This window comes from Pieris napi, chromosome 20 (genome assembly GCF_905475465.1).
Source record: "Pieris napi chromosome 20, ilPieNapi1.2, whole genome shotgun sequence".
In the NCBI taxonomy this organism is placed as follows: Eukaryota; Metazoa; Arthropoda; class Insecta; order Lepidoptera; family Pieridae; genus Pieris; species Pieris napi.
The window spans coordinates 2,677,232-2,701,347 of NC_062253.1; the positions used below are offsets into that span (position 1 = coordinate 2,677,232).

Genomic DNA, 24,116 nt, shown 5'->3' on the forward strand with positions numbered 1-24,116 from the left:
ACTTATGATGGACTTCTTCCGACTCATAACTATGTGACGAAGCGCTATCTGACAGTCGTGAAACGCAACAATTGTGTTTATCCTACCAATAAGTAATAAATAGCTAATTTGGAAATTATGTAGAACTTATCCGTACATTGTGTAACAGACTTTTAGTCAACTTGAATGCAATTTAAAATATACATACGGTCTTGGTAACTGAAAATTCAGGCTTCTAATTTTATTCACAACAAAGTTATAGGGAGTCCTCTTACTACAGATTAAATTCCTCGAAATAATAGACAATTATGTGTTAAATGTTTCTTTTGACAGAAATACAGCCAACAGTTATACAATGAATATTATGAGCGATTGTTACGATGAATTCATCGTTATGCAAATGTAATTTCAGTTCAGACTATTGAACTTAACTACGAGTTATAATTATTAATCTCTTTTGAACTGAGTTTTATGGTTCGAAGCGATGGCCGTTGTGAAACATTATATCACAAGTTATTGACTGTTATACTTTAGTTCACCAAAAAAGGAAATAACTCCGAATTTTTTTAACGGGCTCACCTAATGTTAAGTGATACCGCTCATAAACACTCACATTGCCAGGGTTCGCGTAGCCGGCTTTTTAATAATTGCTATGCTCTTGAAGAGCCCTAAGTCGAATTGGTTCGGAAATACTTCAGTGGGCAGCTGGTTTCACATAGAACTGCCTTCGTTGTAGAACGACGCGCGACGGACGTCGAGGTGATACGGGTGGAATTTCGTATTCTGCTGTCCTATGATGAAACTAATGAATTAAGACCAAAAAATAGAACAATAACAGTGTGTTCGTCTAATAGATTACTGTAAGTTATTGGACACTTTCTTATGTTAAATATCCTTATTAGTAAATTAGGTTAGAGTTAAATTACTTATTAGTTAGGATATTAATGTTAAATGATATCTTTGTGCAGAGACAACTATATCTACATATATATAAATATGTTGCATTGAATCGACAAAATCCATAAAAAGTGAAACAATGAAAGAAAGTAAAAAAAAAACAATTTTGGTATTCATTGTAGGTAAAAATTATTCAAACCAAATCCCAGAAAAATATATAAACTTTTGAGAATTAGCTTATCCCCATAAGTGACAAACAATCTTTTTATATCTACTGCCGACGTTTCTTATACCTAAATAATTGTGAATTGACCCAAGCAATATTCCATGAACCATGATCGTTTATATCAGTTCTGTCTCGTGTACGAAAAATTTTCGGGTCAATAAAACTCGTTTACGACCTGACCGACTAACTTACTAACAAGTGTTAATAACAGGTGCGTCGTTCCAACCTTAATAGGAAGCTCATGGTATTGTGTGGTACTTATATAGCCGTCCAAATTGTGTACATGTGCGTTAAATTGTCCGTTATACCTCCCAAACACTAGGCTTCAATTCGTAACGACATCTACAATCGATTACAATGTCTGCGATGACGTCATGTCCTGATACGCGCTAACGAAGTTGTTGATACTAAGGATATTAAGAACTTCTGAACGTTAGCCACTGGGGCCAGTCATTGGTTAGACAGGTCGAAGATCCTCCCTTTACGTTGGAGGAAATGTTTACCATCCTTCTTTAGTTTCCATTGTACTAACAAGTGTTAAAGAAAACAAGCCGGAGAGACCATAGACAAAACCGTCTCGAGCTTTTAAGGAGCACTTCATAACTGTCAGGTCATCAATTATTAAACATAGGCGACAGTAAGTTTTGTAGATAACTAGAAAGATGTTTGATTGGTAGAAACCTTCTCAATAAGGGGCCGTGTAGGTATTTTGTAAGCACTATAGGAGTCAGAGGGGATCTTTGGTGGTATTTTCTTATTTGGTGATTACGTCAACTGTAATTATTTACTTTTTTACACATATTACCCACACATTGTCTATGCTTATTGTGAATGTATTTTCGAGGATTTCTACTAAAAATTAATACAAACTCAAACTCAAACTCAAAATATCTTTATTCAAGTAGGTAACCAAGTACACTTTTGAATAGTCAAGTTAAATTAATCGTAAATTTAAATTTACTACCAGTTCGCAAGTCAAGGGCGTAGAGCGGGTAAGAAGAACTGGCAAGAAACTTTCCGCCACTCTTTTTAATCGCCAAGTATTGTCATACAAATTGTTTGAACTGGAGCAATTCAATCCCAAGGATTAGGATCATTTAAGTAGTCCTCAAATTTATAAAAAGCTTTGTTGATTAATTTTCGTTTAACGAGGACTTTGAATTTATTTAGTGATAATTCTCTAATTGCGCTTGGGAGTTTGTTGTAAAAACGAATATAATTTCCATATAAGGAGTGGTTTATCTTTTGGAGCCTGGTTGGTCGTACACTCAAATTAGTTCTATTTCGCGTATTATACTGGTGAAAGTCACCATTTGTTTTAAAATCGTTTATATTTTTTTGGACATACAACAAGGCTTCAAGAATATATTGACCAGATAGTGTCATAATATTTAATTCCTTAAACTTATTCCGTACCGTCTCCCTCGGAGAAACACAACAAATACCCCGAACAGCCCGCTTCTGCAGCACAAATATGGATTGAACCTCTGCAGCAGCACCCCACAATAAAATGCCGTACGACATACACAATTTTAGCCGTGTCCTCATCAGTAAACTGTCGGATTTTCTTTACTGCATATGCTGCAGAGCTCAGCCTACTCGAAAGAGTCTCTATGTGTGGGCCCCACGTTTATGTACTATTATTTTTAAGAGCTTTGCTTACTTTTGCTGACAAGTGGAAGGAGGAGTGGGGGGGGGGGGGGGGGGGGTAATTAGTTGAACGGCCCCTAAGTCTCGAACTTTCCGCAAAAATGGCGGAATGTTAATGAATATAGAAACGTGTTTATCGTCCCAGCTGGTAGGGTTAATTTGGGCGATAGACCTACTTTAAAATATTGGGCGTAAGTAGTAGTATTTAGTAGCAGGAGCGCGATGACGACTAAGGTCTGAACCAAGTACTACTGGACCTCTCCAAGACTTTGTATACAATTCTCCATCCATATCGCAACGGGCGTGACGTCACGTGTCGCTATGACCACCTAAAATGGCGGACGACAGCCGAATTTCAATTGCGCTATTCGGGACAGCGTTGTCATGCAAATTACGTGGACACACCTAAGTGACCAGCTTGACATCTAATGTTCCATGATTATCAGAAATCCTAAGTCGCGTGGTAATTTGTGATGGTACCAGCCGAGAGTTTTCCAGAGAGAGTTTAAGTTATCCGCTTTAGTATATTTATTTATAAAGCGTATCATATATAATGCTCTATTGACAGTATATGTTACTATTTATCTATTCTAAAATACATGAAATGGTAACGGTTATGGTAAACATAGATGTTAGTAAAATATATATAGATTATAGATATAGATTTTATTACTTATCAAAAAACAAAAAATTACTAGCAAAACAGCGGATTAGGTATCAGATAGGTACTTAGCAATGCTTTAAAAATTGATCAGCTCTCTATCGAATATGCCAAGTTCTGGATACGTAGTGTTCATTCTGTTATATTCAGGAAGAATTCAAATGGGAGGGGCTTGAAAGTATACCCAGACAGGCACTAATTAATCATTTTGATAAGCATAGTATTTCATTACATAACATTTAATTAATTGTTTTATACATGCACCATGTACCACGGCATAATTGAAAACTAGTTACCCACAACACAAGGGCCCTATTGTAAATTTTGTCACAACTATATTTTTGTCATGAATAATGTTTTATTATTAACTAGCTGGCCTGGCGAACATCGTACCGCCTAACAGTCGATTCTTTATTTTTTTTTAATACTTATTCTGCTATTCGGGACACCGGTCTAGCTGGTAAGATAAAAAAAAGAAAGTTGATAATACAACAAATACATTATGTCAAAAAATAAAAATTTACCTTCCCGGAACCCCTCCACTAACACTTGAACTTTATGATATGTTATTAAAGTTCAAATTGCCTTTAAATATTATTACGAATATTTTGTATGGGAATATAGAAAAGTGTTGTTTTTAGACTTTTTCACTCAATTTTTATGATTTTTCTCTCCGTAAGAACCACCCTCGTACTTCAAGGAATATTATAAAAAAAGAATCAGACAAATCGGTCAAGCCGTTTTCATGTTATGTCGTGACAACGGAAAACGGGTTTCATTTTTATATATATAGATTAGCATTATTCTCGTACATAAGACCTTACCAGGAACTGTACAGTGGTTTTATAATTTTGGTTTTTTAACATCTGTACGTACACCATAGGTCTACAGGTCCTAGGCTATCACAAAAATAGACAAAATTTTTTATTAAATAGATTTTAGATTTTTTTTAAATTTAATAGATTATTATTTATTTGCTTCTGGTTCTCGTGTCGTGTCGATACATTAAAATCATTTTCTGTTATCAAAGCACTTTACTTCTATAAAGAAAGCCGATCTATGGAATAGACCAAACATTATTATGTACTCTACTATCTATAGGGTGAATAGACAAAGATATCTTGAATTTTTTGCAGTTCCACCATTCTTGTAATTCTGAACTTCTATTTATAGTATGAGAGCTCTCTGCATTTAGCTTCGTCCTTTAAAGCAAAGGACGATCGCATGACGTTATACGCTAAAAGTGTTTAGAATTCCACCGTTTTTTTTCTTATTATTAACATGTGTTGTGTGGCCTTGGCGGTTAAATTAAAATCGTTTAACTAGAGTTATCGAATTTGAAGTTTTTTGATTTATAAAATGTATGTTAAGAATTCTCAAATTTATAAAAACGGCTGTTGACTGAAATGAAATGAAATGAAATGAAATAGTTTGAAATGAAATGAAATGAAATGAAATAGTTTATTCTTGCAAGTAGGACTATATAAATCACTTTTACAATGTCATCCTAAACTAGATGAAGTCGACATTTCCTAACTGACTGCCCTGAGAAGAAATGTCGAAACAAACTCGGGGGACTAAGCTATATTATATACTTTCTTAGCATAGGAGCTTACATATGTGTGGTTTAGTTGCGAATGAAGTAAAGTCACGTAAAGCTCCCGAGATGTCATCTTTAAATGTGTAAGTCCAGTGTTCTTTTTTTGTTTTTCTACCGCCGCCCATGGACACTCACATTGCCAGAAGGCTCGCAAGTGCGTTGCCGGCCTTTCAAGAATTGATACGCTCTTTTCTTGAAAAATTGTAGGAGCTGCAAGACAGTGTGTTGACTACTTGGGTTTATTGTTTAAAGCGCATGACGTAATAAAAAATATAGATGTGTCTCGACGCACTGAAATGTTTGATACATCTCTAACTTGAGAACTAGCGGTAAATGTAAAATTAAAAGCATTTAGCATTTAATATGTATTTCTTTTTGACGTTCATAAATTTACATTGTGTTACCTAATTGAATAAATGATTTTGATTTTGAATAGGGTGGGCTGAAAAGTTCGTTATGGTTATGGTTCGTTGAATAAAATCTTTTTTTTTGATAGAATTTGATTTGATTTACAATAGAGATACAATTGACATACAACGATTATGGCGGTCATAAAATTATTCGTATACATTTTTATGGTACGATTTTCTTTAGTTTAAAAATAGGCTTCAATTTTTGCGATTACCTCTTCATCATCGCAACATTTCTGTACAGCGAGCATTCTCTTGAGGTCTTAGGAAAAAGTCGCTGAGGGGGAAATCTGGAAGATACGTTGGGTGCGGATTGCAATTAGAATTTTATTGTGTGCGAGGCACACCACTGCGACCGAACCACTCCCACACCCACTAGCCCAGCGGGTTACTGAGAAATTTAAAATCGGCGCTGAGACACCCTTATATATATATAAAGATTCAGAAGTCAATGATACGTTATAGTTGGAGTATGCAATAAAGTTCAATAAACTTGAATAAAAATAATAATTTGAAGCGAGAATTCTGAGATCTTCCCGTTGTTGGTAAATTTTGACCGCTCGTAAGTGGTAAACACGGCGCACGCGCGCACAATGTAAATAAACTTTAGTAAACAAATCATTGGAAAGTTAAAGCTACTGGGTGCTTACGGGATTTGATTTAAATGTTTAAGAATGCGAAAATAACCAGTTAGTAGAATAGAAATGGTAAACTAATGTACAAGTTTTAATTGTGTATAATTGACCACCAATCTGTCGTACTTTTATTATTATTACTTGATAAATGCGGTTTTAACTTATTAAAAACTGTATTTATTATAAACTAGAACTAATTTCTCTTTAGCGAGCAAAAAGCTAATAATAGAGTTATATATTTGTTAAATTTATTTATATATTTATATATATATATACATAATTATTTTCATGATCTGATCAGTCATGATATTTTATATATTTTTAAGGCCGCCGCTAAATATTTAATTTAAAAATATTTGATGTTGGAAGGTCTTAATTTCAGGGGTTTTTCTTTTGGTTTGTGTAATTGTATGATTAAATGTACGTAATGAAAGGAAATCAAAAATGTTTTTTCGAAAACATGTCCAAGTAATTTAGTTCATAATCTGTTTTTCCTTTAAACGAAAGAGAGATTATTAATGTCGGAAAATGCTGAGGTTCTCATAAAGAGAATTATCGTGGAATTTCCTTTGGGAGTAATTAACGAATCTCAAAGGACAGCTCGTATTGTGGTGATAAATCTTTTAGTAGGAATTTGCACCTGTGGTTTCATTTTGTATAATTTACTAAATGTTATTACGTTTTATTATACAAACGCCGCGTCTGTATTGACGATAAACTCCCGAACACATTTTTATATAATTTGCACCAATAAAAAGTGTGATTTCTGAGACCTACAACCTAAAGGGTCTACAACGCACTCGTGAGCTCTTTGGCATTAAATTTAAATGGGTAGCAGTATCACTTCACATCAGGTGAGCCTCCTGCCCGTCTTTCCCATGGTAAATAAAAAAAGAAAATTTTAAAGGCTGGCGAGATCTCTGCCATTGAGTGTACATGGGTGGTGGTATCACTGAACATCAGATGAGCCTCCTGCTCGTTTGTCCACAGTTAAATAAAAAATAAATTTTAAAAGGCCGGCAACGAACTCGCGACATCTCTGGCATTGAGTGTCGGTATCGCTTAACATAAGATGAGCCTCCGAGTTCTATAAAAAAATCTATATATTATTATTAAAGAACGAAAACCACGCGGGCGGATGCTATTACCTACTCGATAAATTGTACCGTATATTATATGTATTTTAATTTATGTAACATTGAATGTGATATATATATCGTAACATAATACTTCTTCGGTAATTAATTTTGGAGATCAAATATATCTTTGATAGCGATCGAAGGGTTAAATTAGGACTGAAGCCTGAAAATCGGACGAGATTTTATCAATTCCGATAAATGTATGGGCTCTTTGTACTGTCTTATCATATGTGAGATTAAAGTTATTCGTTAGTGGCTGGGTGTGGTCACATGCACCCTTAGCACGAAATCAAAGTTATTGTAATGATGTAATTATATTTTTTGAAGTTATACTTTTTTTGGCGCGTTAGGGAAAAAATTATGAGAGTAAAATATGTATACCGTCACAAAAAACCGACACCCTAAAGTTAGCTATAGTCAATATTTTAGTTTTTTCTATTGTTAGTGTCGTTTTTTCTACAAACGTAGGATAAAATTTTTGAATAGATTTTTATCTTGTTACGCCAAAGAAGTCCCAGAAGTTTAGCAATTTCTAAATAATAAAAAACTATTACATCGTAGAGTTCGTTATCGTGAGTGCTTTAAGGTATTATTTCGGCAATATTGGTTACGGCAAACTTAAGTTTTGTTTTCATTTTGATTCGGATTATCTGACAAAATGGGCACAGAGTTATCTAGGAATCATAGTCCATTGAAATGTTACATTTTTTAGGCCTAACCTTGCGTTTTTTAGAGGACGCAATTTTATTTTTTTGATGTGTAGGGGGGGTCAGTGTAAAGCTAAAACCAAGTTTGTGGGGTCGCCACCCTTGTCCCACGGCCGCCATCTTGGAAAAAGGGGTCCAAAAACCACGTTTTTGGCTATATCTCCTAAACTATCCATCCTACATTTAACTTGTAAAGACACATTTTGTAGCAAATCGCTGTGCCTACAATTATGTTTATGTAACTTTTTATCATAAATCCAAAATTTAAAAAGTTATAAGTAAAAAAAGTGAAAATATTTTCTATTTCTAAAGTTGACTAGGTGCGTCAATGCTCATGACAAGCCGATCAAAACAGCAGTTTTACCTTACTTTTAAGATCTCTCGTTAATTTTAAACAAATTTTCCAAATATATTTTTTTTTATTTTTTTTTATTCCTACAATTTTACTTATTGGTATTCCTAGTAGGCCTATTCCACAGACAACTTGCTGATATGGTAATCTTCGACATAATTATATTATCAATCAGTTATTAGAATGGTAGCTAGCTATCACTTTTTTATTTATAACTTTTTGAATTGTGGATTTATGATAAAAAGTTACATGGACATAATCGTAGACACAGCGATTTGCTACAAAATGTGTCTTTGCAAGTTTTATGTACGATGGATAGTTCAGGAGATATAGCCAAAAACATGGTTTTTGGACCCCTTTATCCAAGATGGCGGCCGGGGGACAAGCACGCCAACCCCACAAACTTGGAGTTAAGCTTGTATTGACCCCCCCTACATGTTCCATAAATAAAATTGCGTCCTCTAAAAAACGCAACCCCAAATGTAACTTTTCAATGGACTATCAATAATTAATTGAAATAAAAATGTATTTAAATGTAATGTGTCTGAAATAAAAGTCGTTTATTATTTATTATAGCTTACGTAAGACTTTTTTTCTATTTCTTTAATAAATGCCTTTTTACTTTGAAATATCCAACCTTTTTAGAACGATTAAAATCAAACAAATAATTCTATATTTGAAATTTCTATTTCCGGTACCGTATTCTCAAAGCTTTCAAAAATCTTCGAAATTCAAATATACAACTACATGTACTCTTATCTAATACAGCATGTGAATGGCGTACGAAAACATAGTTACGTTAGCCCGGAGCGAAATCCCTGGCTTCCGCAAGCCAAGTTTGAGCCAAGTTTTTGAAATGGTCAGTCATTACAGGCTTAGAATGGCTGTTGGCGCCGCATGCTTGAAATTCCCTTGTACGTGATCTAGACTACACGATGTCGGGAGCGAATCTCGTCCCATGACCTGCTTTATATAAAGTTTAAAGAAATACAATTATAAAAATAACCTATATTCGAGTGTTATAATAATGATTGCATTTAATTATTATTGCTCTCATCCCATATTATCTCATCTGGGTTAGATGAGATATGGGATACTTAAAATGTTATATAAACCATGTATATATATATACCCAAAATATATAAATAGAACAATAAACTTAAAATAAAATATTCTTATAAAATAAATATAAACTTGCTATATCAATGCCATCTAGCAAAAAATCAAATTCGAACATCAATGTTCTGCTTGATTGACTGATCGAGTTTATTATGTCTACCCACATTTTTGTTTCCGTTTTGTTTTGTTATTTTATATACGTACATTTGTGCGGTCTAATTATTAATCTTAGTTTTTCATATTGTTTCTCAGTAAGTGAATTGTGTATGCAATTCTTATGAGAAATAAAGTTATTCTTAAACCAATATGTCTGGTGGGCATTCTCTCTTTTTTCTTCCCATTGGGCTAGTCCAACGTGTTACGTTCGTATACGAATTGTTAAATGGTCAAATACGGAACATTAACATTGTCGTCTCTTGTTCCCAAGGTTCAAAATATGCAGAATTTTCCAAATTCCGTCTGCAAAAACCAACCTAGGAGTTCAGGCACCTCTCATTCTTCGCGAATATAACAAAATAAACACTATTTACCCAGAGCTTGATATATTCGATAGTGGGCTGAACAATTAAAAATTAACATTGTTAAGTACCTTTTTGATACTTAATCCGCATTGTTCAGAAAAAAATAGTAAAAACTAAAATTGGAAGTGAATAACATTTGTATTGTATTTTTTGTAAAAAATATGCAATTATTCCTAAAATATATAGATAGCTTGTAACATATACTGTAGATATAGCATTATATATGATGTGGTGTATAGATAAATAAAATTGTAATTATTTGTATATTATAAGGAAAATATTGTTTTCTGATAAATTTGGCTATAAAAAGGTTTAATTTTTTTTATTTACTGCGTTTGAAAGAGCCTCAATTTTTTAAAAGAAAAGTCTTTAAAGTATTTAAGAAATAATAAATGTTGAATGTTTCTATACTGTTCTCGAAGTTGTTTTGAGAGCACACGTCGACCAACCACATAGAAAATTCAATTAGTTCCACAATAGGTGCATTGTAGCGTGCCTAGTCTGAAACTAGCTTAAATTCACTCTGTATTTTCAGTTATTTATCGATTTCACGGTATCTGTGTATTTGCAAACCGTTGTAGTTTTGTTCGACCTAAGTAGTTTGGACTTTGACAGGGCTCTCAAGTGCAGACCCAAAGGTCGGATTTTCCCTTTTTAACACTTGCTCCGTGAAAGGAAGTACCAGCAAAGAACCGGCATGATTTAAAACTAAAAATTCTGATACTAGTGCAGACACAAAGGTCAGATTTTTCTTTTTATATGCGCATTTAACACTAGCTATGGAGAAAAGAAACATGTTTAAAACCCAGTCTACGAATACGACATGAGTGAAGCATGCTGATCACATTCTTCGTGCTTAGTATACTGGAAGGCTTGTACTTATTCTGTGTAATTAGTCCAGCATCAGGAGCAGTGTTGGCCTATTGGCTTTAGCGTGCGACTCTCGTCCCTGAGGTCGTAGGTTCGATCCCTGGCTGTGCACCAATGGACTGTCTTTGTGCGAGTTAAATACGATGCTCAAGTCCGAACGCCATGGAGACTCATTGTGGACGCTCTCTGCCCCATCTTGGGGTTATAATATAACTATCTAATAAAAACGAGGTAAAACTAATCTTTATAACTTCTTCAGTCCCACTCTTCTTAGTAGCGCCACACAACTTCTTCTACCCTCCCCTGTCTTCGCCAACCTCATATCTAAAATATAAGAAATAATGGACATTGCAAATTCTGTTACACTAAATATGTATGTGATGATTATTATACAAACCGTTGACTCATCGAAGGTAAAAATTTATCCTTAACCACAGACGAAGTAGTTGGATAAATAACCACAGACTGAACGTCCTATTTTCCAATTTTCCCGCGTAAGTGTCATAATAATTAAACGGTTTTATGGTCGTTTTTGTAAACACATGTGCTGCATAGACAATGGCATGTCTAATTCTGGTTTAGGATTATTTACACGTGCGTTTGAACGTTGTTAAACACCTAGTGTAAAGTATTTGTTCTTTTTGAATATTCAATCGTCGACGATCAGTCACTTTCCAAGCGACTCTCTCTGCATCTTCTACATTACTGTGGAGGGTGTTCAGAGGAGTTGTTCGAATTAATATCAGCGAAGTTCGAGTTTTATCAGGAAGTCGATGCAGAATACAAAATCCACTTGACGTCCGTCGTTCCATAACTGAACTTTTAAGGCGGTTGACTTAACTTAGTACTTTTTTTTCAAAGACCTCTTGTAGATAGCCCTTCTTCAACAGGCTGCATCTGTCTATCTTGAGCATTGTTCTCCCAATCTTCTCCACTAACTTGTCAGCCACTGTCCAAAATTAATTTAAAAAGTTTGGTCCCTGTGGCAGTGTTCCTTTAATCGCATTCTCTCGCTGTATACAGCTAATATTGTTGAATAATTATTTATGTAATAACATCACGAGACATCACGCGGAGCTTATCAAACAACCCTATAAAAGCATTTAGACATTTACTAAGTATTACATAAGTCTTTATCGTAACAGTTATGTCTAGTATTTTGAATATTAAACAGAATTAACCGCCTTGTGAATAACCGGCCTATACAAGTAGCAATTTTATAGAGTCATTAGTGATGGGTTCAATGAACCCCGCTGATTACTAGACAGCGGGACTTGTATGCAGATAAATGTGCAAATGTAAATAAAATTGTTATAACCGTGTTTTAGATTGGCTTTTCCGTAACTACAAGTTAATAATAGTAATTAATAATTTTATGTGTTCGTAAGGATTGTATCGATCGTTGATTTTTGAAGGAAAACTTCTTTAGGCGCATGAGGGTAAAATTTTTACGGAACGTCACGAAGATGTGCAGTTTTTGTTGAAAGGGAGAGAGCGATTGAGAGAGAGTGAGAAGGGTGAATTACCTTATAGAAATTCTATTTTTAGAATTAAAATTTCGTGAAGAGAATTTATGAAACTAGTATTTTATATTTTATGCAAAATAATTTCTATCTCAAATGACGAATTGTAAATTAAAATGCCACGTGTTTTTATTATTGACCAATAAATAAATTTAAAAGTTAAATGTGTTTATTTTCGACACTTTTAATATTTTAAATGACAATTAAATTCATTGAATTCCTAACATATCTTCCATTTCTCTTCCTCTAAGTCTCAGAAATATGAAATTTTAGATTTGTATAAATATGAACAAGAGTTAAAAATTTGTTTGCCAAAGAAGTTTCACTTCTGATATGTGTACTTTGTACGCACTCATTTTTTTTTATTTCATCATCATCATCTTTGACGATGTCGTCACCTAGTCTCTGGGCGAGGGCAGTTGTCCTCATTATATTGTACAATATTTGTGCAAAATCAACAGGAAATACATAAACGGTGATTTCAGGTCAGGTCATTATGGTAATATAATTTTGATCCACGACAAATAGAGGCAAACAACACTATGTACTACAGTCGTTATTAAGTTGTGGGTAGAATAATAAAATTTATATCGAAAAAGCGCTAAAAATATTTATAATTATACTTCACTGAAACCTTTCAAGCGCTTAAAGTGCACTTTGCATAAAACGCTTGACGCTTGACGCAATATACGGTGTTGCGAAATGGGATTATGAGCCAAACATTTTGCACAGATTGTATCGACTTCGATGAAATTGTATTTAATCAACGTTCTTCAGTCACTTAACGACACATGATGGAAATATTCGACTATTCGCAGTAAAAGAGCGTACCAATATTCTTAAAAGGTCGGCATCGCACTCGCGAGCCCGCATCGCACTTGAGAGTGTCCATGGGCGGCGGTATCACTTAACATCAGGTCAGCCTCCTATTAGATAAAAAAAATGTCATGAAAGTGGATTCGGCGAGAGGTATGTCAGGACTGTAGTCTCTGCCTACCCTTTCGGAAAAAGCGTGAATTTATAAATACAATATAAATATGATTATTGTTGAATATTACAAAAATCTCGCCAAAATCCACACGAGCAGCGTTGCGGACTAACTTTATTCTAGTGTAAACACTATGTATGAACAGGTAGAGATCATTCATTAAATCTCTCATTAAAATGAATGTTCTTTGAAAAAAACATCAATTTTCACATTAAAACCGGGAAAGTCGATTAAGTTTTCCTAACAAGTGCAGTTAAGATGTTCCCACAATCCTATTACATAAATCAAACGTATGCAAAGCGCTTTAAGGGGCAATAAAGCGGATTGAAAATGTTTAATTAGATTTTACAGGGCTTCCAGCTTCACACGAGTAATAATTTAGCTTACACACTTATGGTAGGGGAGCCCACGATGCTAAATGGGGATTTACTCGAGCGTCGTAGAGACCTATTGGGATGCAAAGCTTAGATAAAAAGAAGAAAAAAATGTTATATGATAAATTCCTTTTCATCGGTGGGGGAAGCGGCTATAGATAGTTAAATATGTAAAAAAAAACTGTTGCATGGACATCCTCGAGCGCGTCAGATATTGATAGCATCTATGCCCTACGTATTTTTAATAATGTACGTATGTTAATCTGATCGTTTGCATGATGCGGGTGGTTGTATTTAAGGGTTGAAAATTAAAAAAAAAAAAAATTTATCGAGCGCGTCAGATTTTCTAAGGGAGTGTTAAGTGCACCAAAAAAAAGCTCTCATTCACTAATCTGACGATTTCGATGGGACGCAAACCCACGGCCATTTTCATAATTTGCAAAAAAAAATCGCAATTTTGAAATACTCAAGCGCGTCAGATTAAGATATATGTGGTTCATCTTTATGTTCTAAACGTACTGTCTCATAATCTGACGATTATCTAGAGGGATTCGCCTGATCTGCCAAAAAAAAAATAGAAAAACGGTTCACCTAAAGGGCCATCCCTGCAACTTCCCGCTAATTCCATTCCTGGGCGCTTAAAATTGATATTTTGAGCTCGCTGAGTTCAAAGAAATAACATTTCTATGCATTTGAGCTCTCCCAGCTCGAAAGTCTGATAGAAGTTTCATAGAACACTATTTTTGGAATTTTCAAACCGCAATAACTTTTGAATGGATCAAGAAATTTTCACGCGGTTGCCGGCATTCGACGCAGTTTTATCATCCTCATAAATAATTTTGCAATTTTAATTGATCGAACCACAAATTTCGGAGTAATCCCGAAAAAACACTTTTTCGGGTTTCTTTCGTGTACGATATCTCTCGAACGAATCAACCGCTTTTGACCAGCTTGGTGGCGATCGACGTGGTTTTTCAAGCTCAAAGGCGGATTAGTTTTTGAAGTTGATCGATAAAGAAACCAATTTAAAAAAAAATATTTCTTATTTTTTTAAGATTTTTCAAAATCTATCGGTCCGAATCGGTTCAAATTCACAGGAAATGTAATTTTGAGGGAAATATTTAGAACGCCGTTTAGTAGATTCCGATCGGTTTAAGGAAATGTAGGCATCACGCAGCTGCACGCATTTAACTTTATCGACGAATTTTTGTTATTTCGGCTTGCGGAAATTGTCAGATTATATATTTTTCATTATTCTTGAATTATTTCCTTCAAAATAAAAAAAAAATTAGCTACGCTCGAGAATGTCGAGATGACGTTTTTTTTTTACAACTTTGTTGCCCTCCCCTTTTTTTCCGTCACTCTCAAATTGTCAGATTAGTGGAATATACACTTTTTAGGATGTAATTAACTCACCCTACCTTAATCTGACGCGCTCGGGAATTTCTGATGGTCAATTTTTTTTTACTAAACTGATCCTGTCTCCTTCACGTGCGGCTTTATATATGGGCCTCATATTTTGTGGAGGTACTTAACCGGGTACAAGGTATCCCCCTATATATTAATCTGCCGCGCTTTAGTAAATCCCGAAATCCCCTCTTGGGCTCCCCTACCATTATCAATTTTTATTCGTGATTCAGTACTAATATTATAATTATTCTTATTCCGCATCAAAAATTATTTATGTACTGAGTCACACACATAAAACATCACGCTACAAATAATCATGAGTAAAGGTCGCAAGGCACAGATATCTAATATATAAAATTCTCGTGTCACAATGTTCGTTACTCCTCCGAAACGGCTCGACCGATTCTTATTAAATTTTTTATGCATATTCAGTAAGTCTGAAAATCGGCTACTATCCATCTTTCAAACCCCCTAAATGTTTTTATTTTTTAGATATTTTTTTTTTGTTTTTATTATTTTATAATACAGCATAGAGAACATACAACTCTTAATTAAAACCATTTGAAGGGTCTTTTGTTTTTTACCATTTACCAGTTCCCTAAACAAGGGCCTAGGTAGAGCTCGCGAGATGAACTCGAAAGACTTTTCGTAACTCTTTTGAAAAAGAGCTTTTTTCAGTTTATCCCGTTCATAGTGGCATATAGATTTGGCCAGAGGAAGTCGTTTTATATGTTAAAACAACTGTAGATGAGCTAATTCTAATATGTTGCATATGTATAGTTTCTTCGTTTGCTAGTATGGGTGTGTTTAAACAGTTTGGTTTGGTGGGTGTTCTCAAAACTGCCTTTTTAATGAATATATATGTATTTATTAAATTCAATTAACCGGTTTAAAGATGAAAGATAACGAACGCTCACTTCGTTCTAAAATAACTCAAAAAGCACTTTTAAACAAAGATAAAACAACTGTTTGTTTGATGGGAGTTATAAAACTAGAAATTTTGAATATTTCATTACACATTTACAGGCAAAACTCAACCTTTACACCTGGTAATAGAGTTGTATTTTGTACACTGAATATCAACAAACATTTGAAATTCGCAAACTCATATCTCTGTCTGAATTATGTCAAAAACTTGGCCAACGCAACGTTGCAACGTGCACGTAACTGTCTACAGGGTGAATGAATAGTGAATATTTGAATTTATAAATATTAACCCAGTTTTTATTATTTTTGCTCTCAAACAACACATGTTAAAATGGGCAATCAGATGCTTATGAAATTGTTATAGAAAGGATTTACACTTGTGGAAAAAAGTAAAGTAGAAAAAAAAAGTAAAAAAAGAATATTTTTATGTAGGTAACATAATGAACACTTATGACTTGTCAGTAAAGAAATACATATTAATGCTTCCAATTTTACATTTAGAGCCAGTTCTCAAATCAAGGGCGTAGAACGGAAGAGAAGAACTGGCAATAAACTCTCCGCCACTCTTTTTAATCGCTATTTTTTAACACAACATTTTTAAGGAGCTGCAACCATTACTCCATGTCCCACATGACATATCAAGTAATTAATAATAATAACGAAATAAAAAAAAAAACAAAGATTTGTCCTCTATCAGCAGGAGGCATGGTGAAATAGGAGCACGCACTTACATTCTCGTTGGAATAACAGAACTTAAGAAGGCGCCAGTTTAGATACATGCAACTTCGTTACAATCGAGTACTAGGAATATCGCAGCACACACGAGGGCACTCTTTGTATTGAAGTAGCATAGGTCCGCCAAGCATCCGCGAATATACAATGTAAATACATAATTATGTAGGCATAAAGAAAATAATTATAATAGAAAATAGACTCGGCGCTATACGGAGTTGCTAAATACAATGAAACCATTTATTTCACAAGTTCAGTATAACACAAAAATAAAAGTAACTAAAGTTTAGCTATCCCTTGAGCTACCATCAACAAATGGTAATGATAGAGCAACGGTTTACAGCCCCCCACCCATTTTTGACCCCCCCCCCACCGAATGGGGAGCATTACCGCATAATGAGATTCCTGGGGTGGTTTTCTCGTTGGACCTTTAAAATGCTTTATGGAGCTGGCAGGAGATAAATATCCATTTTCCTACGTCGTCCTCTCCTTTCAGCTGGAATTGGGAAAATGAAATTACTATATATATCTCATTAATTCCTAGGTTTGCCTTTTTTAACAAGGGCCCCCACCAAATCCCGCCATCTTTGTTATTCGACTTCTGTTCCTCTTGCCATGTGCCCAAGTTCATTTATTTTCATGGTGACATCTGCTAAGTTATTATTCTTAATGATATATTCTTTATTTATGTATCCTTCGCTTCCCTATACATAATTCCATCGACGTTTGACACACCTTGGTAATACAGCATGTATAATAAGTTGCGGTGACGGACATGTAAGCCTAATCGCTTGCATGAAACGTATTAACCTGTGGTAGATTTAAACTAGGTTTACCGCAATTACTTGTACACGTAATATCTCGAACAATTAGGAAGGGAAATGTAAGGATTATATACAATTTTTTTACTTCAGAATTTGTAGTCGAATTAAATAGGTTAGGTCATGAATAATTACTACATATATTTATTTATAGATCTTTGCGACTATTCGGTGTCTTAAAATTTTAATATATGTTCGAGCAATAGATTTAGTATCTGTATATATATATGCATATCTGTATACGTCTGTTGTTGTTTAAGCTATCACGGAATATGCTTAAAAGGAGTTGAGAGAGTTATGCATGTAGCACCCACATACACACCATCACACAGTACAGCCGACAGTATTTAATGATTTTTATTAATTTTTTCCTTTAGTAAACATTTTTATTTTTGTATAGAATATGTATTTCATCTTTGGCTATATATTAGTATAATTTATGTTAGCTACAGGAATACGAATTAAATAAATAATTAACAATAGCTGCAAGTACAAACGCATTTTTTCTTTGTACTATATTTATATTAAAACAATAATTACCAAGTAGCTTTGTGCACTAAACTATGATGACACTGAATTACTATGTAGTACAAGAAGTCTTATTTGGTGATGACGTCAACAGTATCTAACACATATTACATGAAATGCATTCCTACAAAAAATTAATAAGTTTACATAAACTATTATTTTTGAGAGCTTTGCTTACTTTTGCTGACAAGAAGGGGGGGGGGGGGGAGAGAGAGATAAATTGCAGTAAATCTGCTTACGTAACACTTGAAGGGCCCCTATATATGTTACACAGAATAAATGTTCTTAATAATTTGTTGTCTAAAGTATGTATATTGTTTAATGACGAAGGTACTAGTTTTTTTTTTTTCGTGGGGAAATGCCTTACGCATAGCCTCCCGCGCCACGGTTGACCTTGGTGGGGAAGGGTTATGTGGGACTAGCACAACAGTGCATACCCACTAACCCCACGGCGCCACCAGCAATCGCCCGGGGCAGGACACGGTAACAGCGTAGCCTTGTCCGCATCCAGCCACGCGATCAGCCGTTAGTATCACGGTCCTCTACGGCCACAAATGATGTGGAATGGACCTTGGCACAGCAAGGGCCTTTCACATCGGCCAATTCACCCTGTTTATAAAGCTGGGGGAGGTCGGGCACGATGCTTGCTTCTTTTCGACGCATGAACCCCTGTTCCCCCGCTGGAGCAACTGCGTGCCCAGGATTACACACGGGATTGCACGGTGCAACGGCGGCGCTGTGGTCTCCTACGGCGACGCGGGTGGGCTGCAGGATCATCCTCCCTGGTCCTCTCCGCCTCTTCCTTTTGGTGCATGACGGCTTCACAGAATCTCTGGAAGATTTCCCACATGCCGTCACTGTCCGAGTTTGTAACTGCTACTCTCACAATGTTATCGAGAGTAGCGTCCTCGCCCTGTAGCACGCCCAGTAGAGGCCTCCTTTCCAGAAGGTTCTAGTGTGTCAACTAGATAGAGTCCACGGTTAAAATATAACAGAACGAAATATCAACAACCGAATTTAGAATTTGTGGCTTAACCAATTATTTTTCTAAAACTAATTAATACATTAAAGCTTTGGCTTTAAAGTATCCGATTTTTCATCAGTTATGATAATAATTATAGGATACTTATTATTAAATAGAGTAACTGTAACGAGGGCCGGTCATTGTTCCCGTTTAGTATTCATGGTTTGTCTCGTCCTTCCGTTCGCATATAGGCTATTGAATGCACGCGCTGTTCTAGCTGTTATACACTTTGCGTGGAATCGAGAAGACAATCGCTCGGGCAGAAAATCAGATATCAGTTTCAAATAGAATCAATAAGTTAAGTTTTAATGCGTGTTATATGATGATTACCTTGATTCCATGTTTCACAAGGCGTTTTCTTTTGCGAACTAGCGAACTGTAGAGTCGACTTCCGGTGGGGCTCTTCCTTGAGAGATACTACCTCCAACTATTCAATATTCGAGTGTACTCCTTCCTTTAAAGGCCAGCAACGCTGGGTGCGTGCTAAAAATGGGTGTCTATGGGCTGCGATGACTGCCCTTTTTGGGCGTCCCGCAGGCTCGTTTGCCCCCCTTTATGCCTTTTTTGTATATAAAAAAATGTGTCGGGATACTTTTTTATCAATATTATCACTAATTTATGAGACGCCAAACCCACCAGATTTCAATTAAATAAAATGCCTTTTATTATCGCTTAATTCATCGACTGTTAGGCGGCACTTAGCTAGTTGTATTTATTCACAAAAATACATACACTATCCTTACAGTACTAAGCCAATACGATAATGTTGGTACTGTAAACTCACTCTGTGAACATATAAACATATTGTCGGAGACAGCAATCAGTAGGCAACGTCTTTGTTAACGAGGATCTGTGCAACAGATTCTGGTCCTTGGTATCGCAAACAACGTTAGCGTTCCCGTCGCACATATCCCCTAGGTGCAAAGAAACCGAGTTCTTGGAGAACATTTGGGTTGCTCACCCCCCTGCAAGACTTACAGTAGATAAGTCAACTCTAAGTCCCGTCTTGTTTCTAATATATTTTACTTATCAATGTTTGGCGTACCAATTAAGCCTTGGTTCAGTTAGATAAATTCTAGACATTATAGATATAAAAAATAATAATTTTGTGTTAAAAATGGTGAAACATCATGCATCTGTTTATTACCGGAAGTGAACTACACTGACCGGAAGTAGATTTCAAATATGGGTTTGTTATGACACTATCGCCTCTGTTCTATAAATACAATGGTTTATCCATAATAAATGGCTCTTATGCGTAGTATGTTTTACATATTGGTATATTCTTGTACTATATATTATCTCTATTAAATTGAAGTATGTATTCATTTTAATTTTTTTAAAATTAATTATGTTATTTATATAATACAAACAGTTATAACTTATAATATAAAGACAAAGTCAAAAATCATTTATTCATATAGGTAACACAATGTACACTTATGAACGTCAAAAAAGAAATATACATGAAGTGCTTCTAATTTTACATTTACTGCCAGTTCTCAACAAATCTAGGGCGTAGAACGGAAGAGAAGAACTGGCAATAAACCCTCCGCCACTTTTTTAAATCGCCAAGTTTTTTTTTACACAACGTTTGTAAGGAGCTGCAACCGTGACACCATGTTTCACATGACATCTTAAGTAATAAATAATAATAAAATAAATTAAAACAGAGATTTTCCTCTATAACCAGGAGGCATGTTGAAATAGGAGCATGCACTTACATTCTCGCGGGAACAACACGCAATTATATATATATATATATATATATATATATATATATATATTACATAATACATACATACTGTGCTTAAACTCGGATAATGAAGCTATAATTGGCAATTTGTGTAATTCGCCCTATACAAGAAGATCAAAAGCAAGCGTAAATAGAATTTATACTTTAAAGGATAAACACGATATATAATACTACTGGCCTACCGTAATACTAATTGTCTTAACGAAAAGCCTTCAATATCTTAATAATATTTTCTTCGTACCTTCGTAAACCTTGTTAACCTGAAGCTATGTGTATAAATAAAACTCTTAGTTAAATATTACTTAAACATTTAACTTTTTTAATGAATATAAATGAGAGTGCGTCCTTAACACATTTACCAAAAACGCTTAAAAACCAGTGGAAATATGAAATTTATTTTTTTATCTTTCAATATTTGAATTTATTATTTCTCTTCCAGAAACGTAACATAAGCCAAATGAAGTCGACTGAATCGATTAAAACTGTGATGGCCGATCGGCGATAAATCGTTTAGGATAAGTAACGGAATACCTAGAAGGACCAAATTTAGAATTTGTGAACGCCTTAATTTTTTAAGTAGTTTTTGCATTGTACAAATGACGGGTTTTTTAAATTTTCTATAAGTGATGTCAGTGACAGTTTAAGACAAAAATGGAGCGCTGTGATGGATTCCTTGTTTATAGAAAGCCGGTGTACAGGGTGTTCCAGTATTTGGAAACGTGAGTATTACTTTTTTATTTTATTTATTTATTTGCTCAATAGTATTCCTACAGCTGCTCACTAAACAATATCCAAACAATTACATTATACACATAAACCAAAAATGGAATACACATTCAAACATAAACATAAAGCACGGTTAACAATTTTTACTTATTTATACAAACAAAAACCAAAAAACAAACTATATGTTTATTATAAAGTCTAAGTTCTAAGATTCATTGATAATATATATATTAAAGGAGGAAGGAGTAATAATAGTTCTGTGTTATAATCTGAAAAAAAAAGATATAATTTTTACTTTGAGGTATTTGGTGTTCCACCTGTAGACTTCCACTCAGGCCTGATGACGCTAAAATTGCGTTGCGTTGCTAAAATATCTAAGCCGGAATGGGTTAGATATTTAAACATTCGTTAAATTTGTAAATTACCAAAGAGCAATTTCTCAGCTTCTTTTATTTGGTTTTAAAGGTTTATCTTTATATCAAAGTAAATTGATCGACGTGTCTGTGACAACTAAACGAAATCGTTAATCGTTTTCTTAAGTTAGTTTTAGTTTTTGACTAAATAACCTTTCGAAGTTTACGAAACCCATTAATATTTTACGTCAATTATTACGTCCAATCTTTATCGAGCCGAGTTTATAAGTGTTCCAAAAACCCGACTTTATTATATATTCAGATTATAAAATACAGTAGCGTCTACAGGTATTCAAGTGTTAATAAATTATAAAGGAAAGGGTAGTTTAACATTTCATTACGACATTATTATGAAAATTACTTGTATCCAACCATTTTCATAATAAAGTTTACTATAAAGGCAATGACAAATTGAAGCGCCTATTTTTTTATAAATAGCAGGCGCTTTATATCTTCAAGTCTCCGAATATCGATATACTATGTCACAGAATTGCAACAATCAATCGTCATACTTGCCTTGTACATGACTAAATACTTTTGTCGCCTATTCCTGTTGGAAGCCACTTCTGAACCGGTAGCAACGAAAAAAATACAATTCAAACCTGCTGTATTTTATTTGAACAACCTTTGCTAAGATTTATTAATTTTTAACATTCAGAGCTTTTTTTTAGTACAGTACGCAAACCTACAATAGCTATATACTACTGCATATAAGCTACGGGTACTATAAGCTACCCAAAAATGCACTTTTTCTTCGCCCAACGCTTTTTCTCCTTAAGAAGCTATCTTGAAACAAAATTGTCACTAAGGGTTCAAAACTTTATACATTCACTAACATTCTTACCCAACATCTTCTCAGACTGTCCTATGCTGAAATGGAAAGTATTCTTATTGTGCAACAATATTTTAATTATAAAATGTAATTGATATGTAGAAATTATTGTCAAGTACCGTTCACATGTCAAATTGAAGAGACTGGCCCACAACCGCGATTCTAGTGTGTGTGTGTGTGGTAGTGTGTGGGTGTGTGGTAGTGGGTGTGTGGGTGTGTGTGGTGGTAGTGGGTGTGTGTGTGGGAGAGAGGTTGTGGACCTTTATTTTTAACTAAATATCCTTTATTATTATGGTCATAGGATTTCCTTTTTTTTTATATAAAATATGATGTAAGATGTTTGGTTCGATTGTCAAGAAGAGATTTTTAGGCAGGCGTGATTAACCATCATGGACCATAATCTTTTTAAAAACTGCGATATTATTAGACATAAATATTTATTATGGGAATCCATTTATAACATATATTATTTAACATACCACGTGCACTTGTGAAAATTCATTGATCCATTCATACGATATATTCCCATTTATCATAACACCCCAAGCAATGACCCCAGTGTTGGACCCCAGACGGGGGAACACGTTGCACTATTGATTCAATGCAATGGTGCTTTGATTCTTATACAGAATGTTTCGTTCTTTGTATGATAGCAGGAGAATGTATATTATGTTTGAAAACCACACCTTTATGAAAAAAATAATTAATTCATATATTAATTGCGGCGAAACGGGAAAAAGTTGTAATTTATTACAATACGAAGATATATAATGTATGTGAACTGTGTAATTTTCAATTACAACTGTATGTAAGTTTGCATACAGTTGTTATTGAAAATTTTTGTCTAATTTATTTTAAAGGTTTGTACGTAACCATGGTAACAAATGCCCCTATAGTATGTGTGTATTAAAACGACAAATTTCATAGTAAAATAAGCAGTAGTCTTATTGTTCGCTGCTTTAATTGTTATTATTGTTTAAATATAAAAAACCACACATAATCACGGGTTTTTATTTTGGTGCCAGAAGGGCTACAGTACAAATTCCTTTAATATCCTCACAAACTAAATAGTTACACAAAAAAAATACAGAAACGAAACAAAGGCAGAGAAAAAAAAACCTTTTTATGTTATACATGTATGTATGTAGTGTGGATTTTCTGTTCGTTGGAAAACCACAGCCATTCCATTATTTATTCCAATTATCATAGATATAATCATCATGGGTACTTTAATTTTGTATGATTTCTGAACAATGACTTGGTGCTTTGACCAAACCGTTGCTGAAGATTATTAAG

General features: G+C 34.5%; 1 protein-coding gene across 2 annotated transcripts in view; it reads left to right on the plus strand.

Annotated features, from left to right (window-relative positions):
- Positions 1–24,116, plus strand: part of LOC125059502 (focal adhesion kinase 1) — a 129,021-nt gene that overhangs the window by 3,577 nt on the left and 101,328 nt on the right. For both annotated transcript variants that reach the window (XM_047663945.1, XM_047663947.1), the window contains exon 2: positions 21,289–21,568. In XM_047663945.1, the coding sequence (XP_047519901.1) occupies positions 21,501–21,568 (68 nt within the window). In that variant the 5' untranslated portion in view covers positions 21,289–21,500. The remainder of the gene's footprint in view (positions 1–21,288; positions 21,569–24,116) is intronic.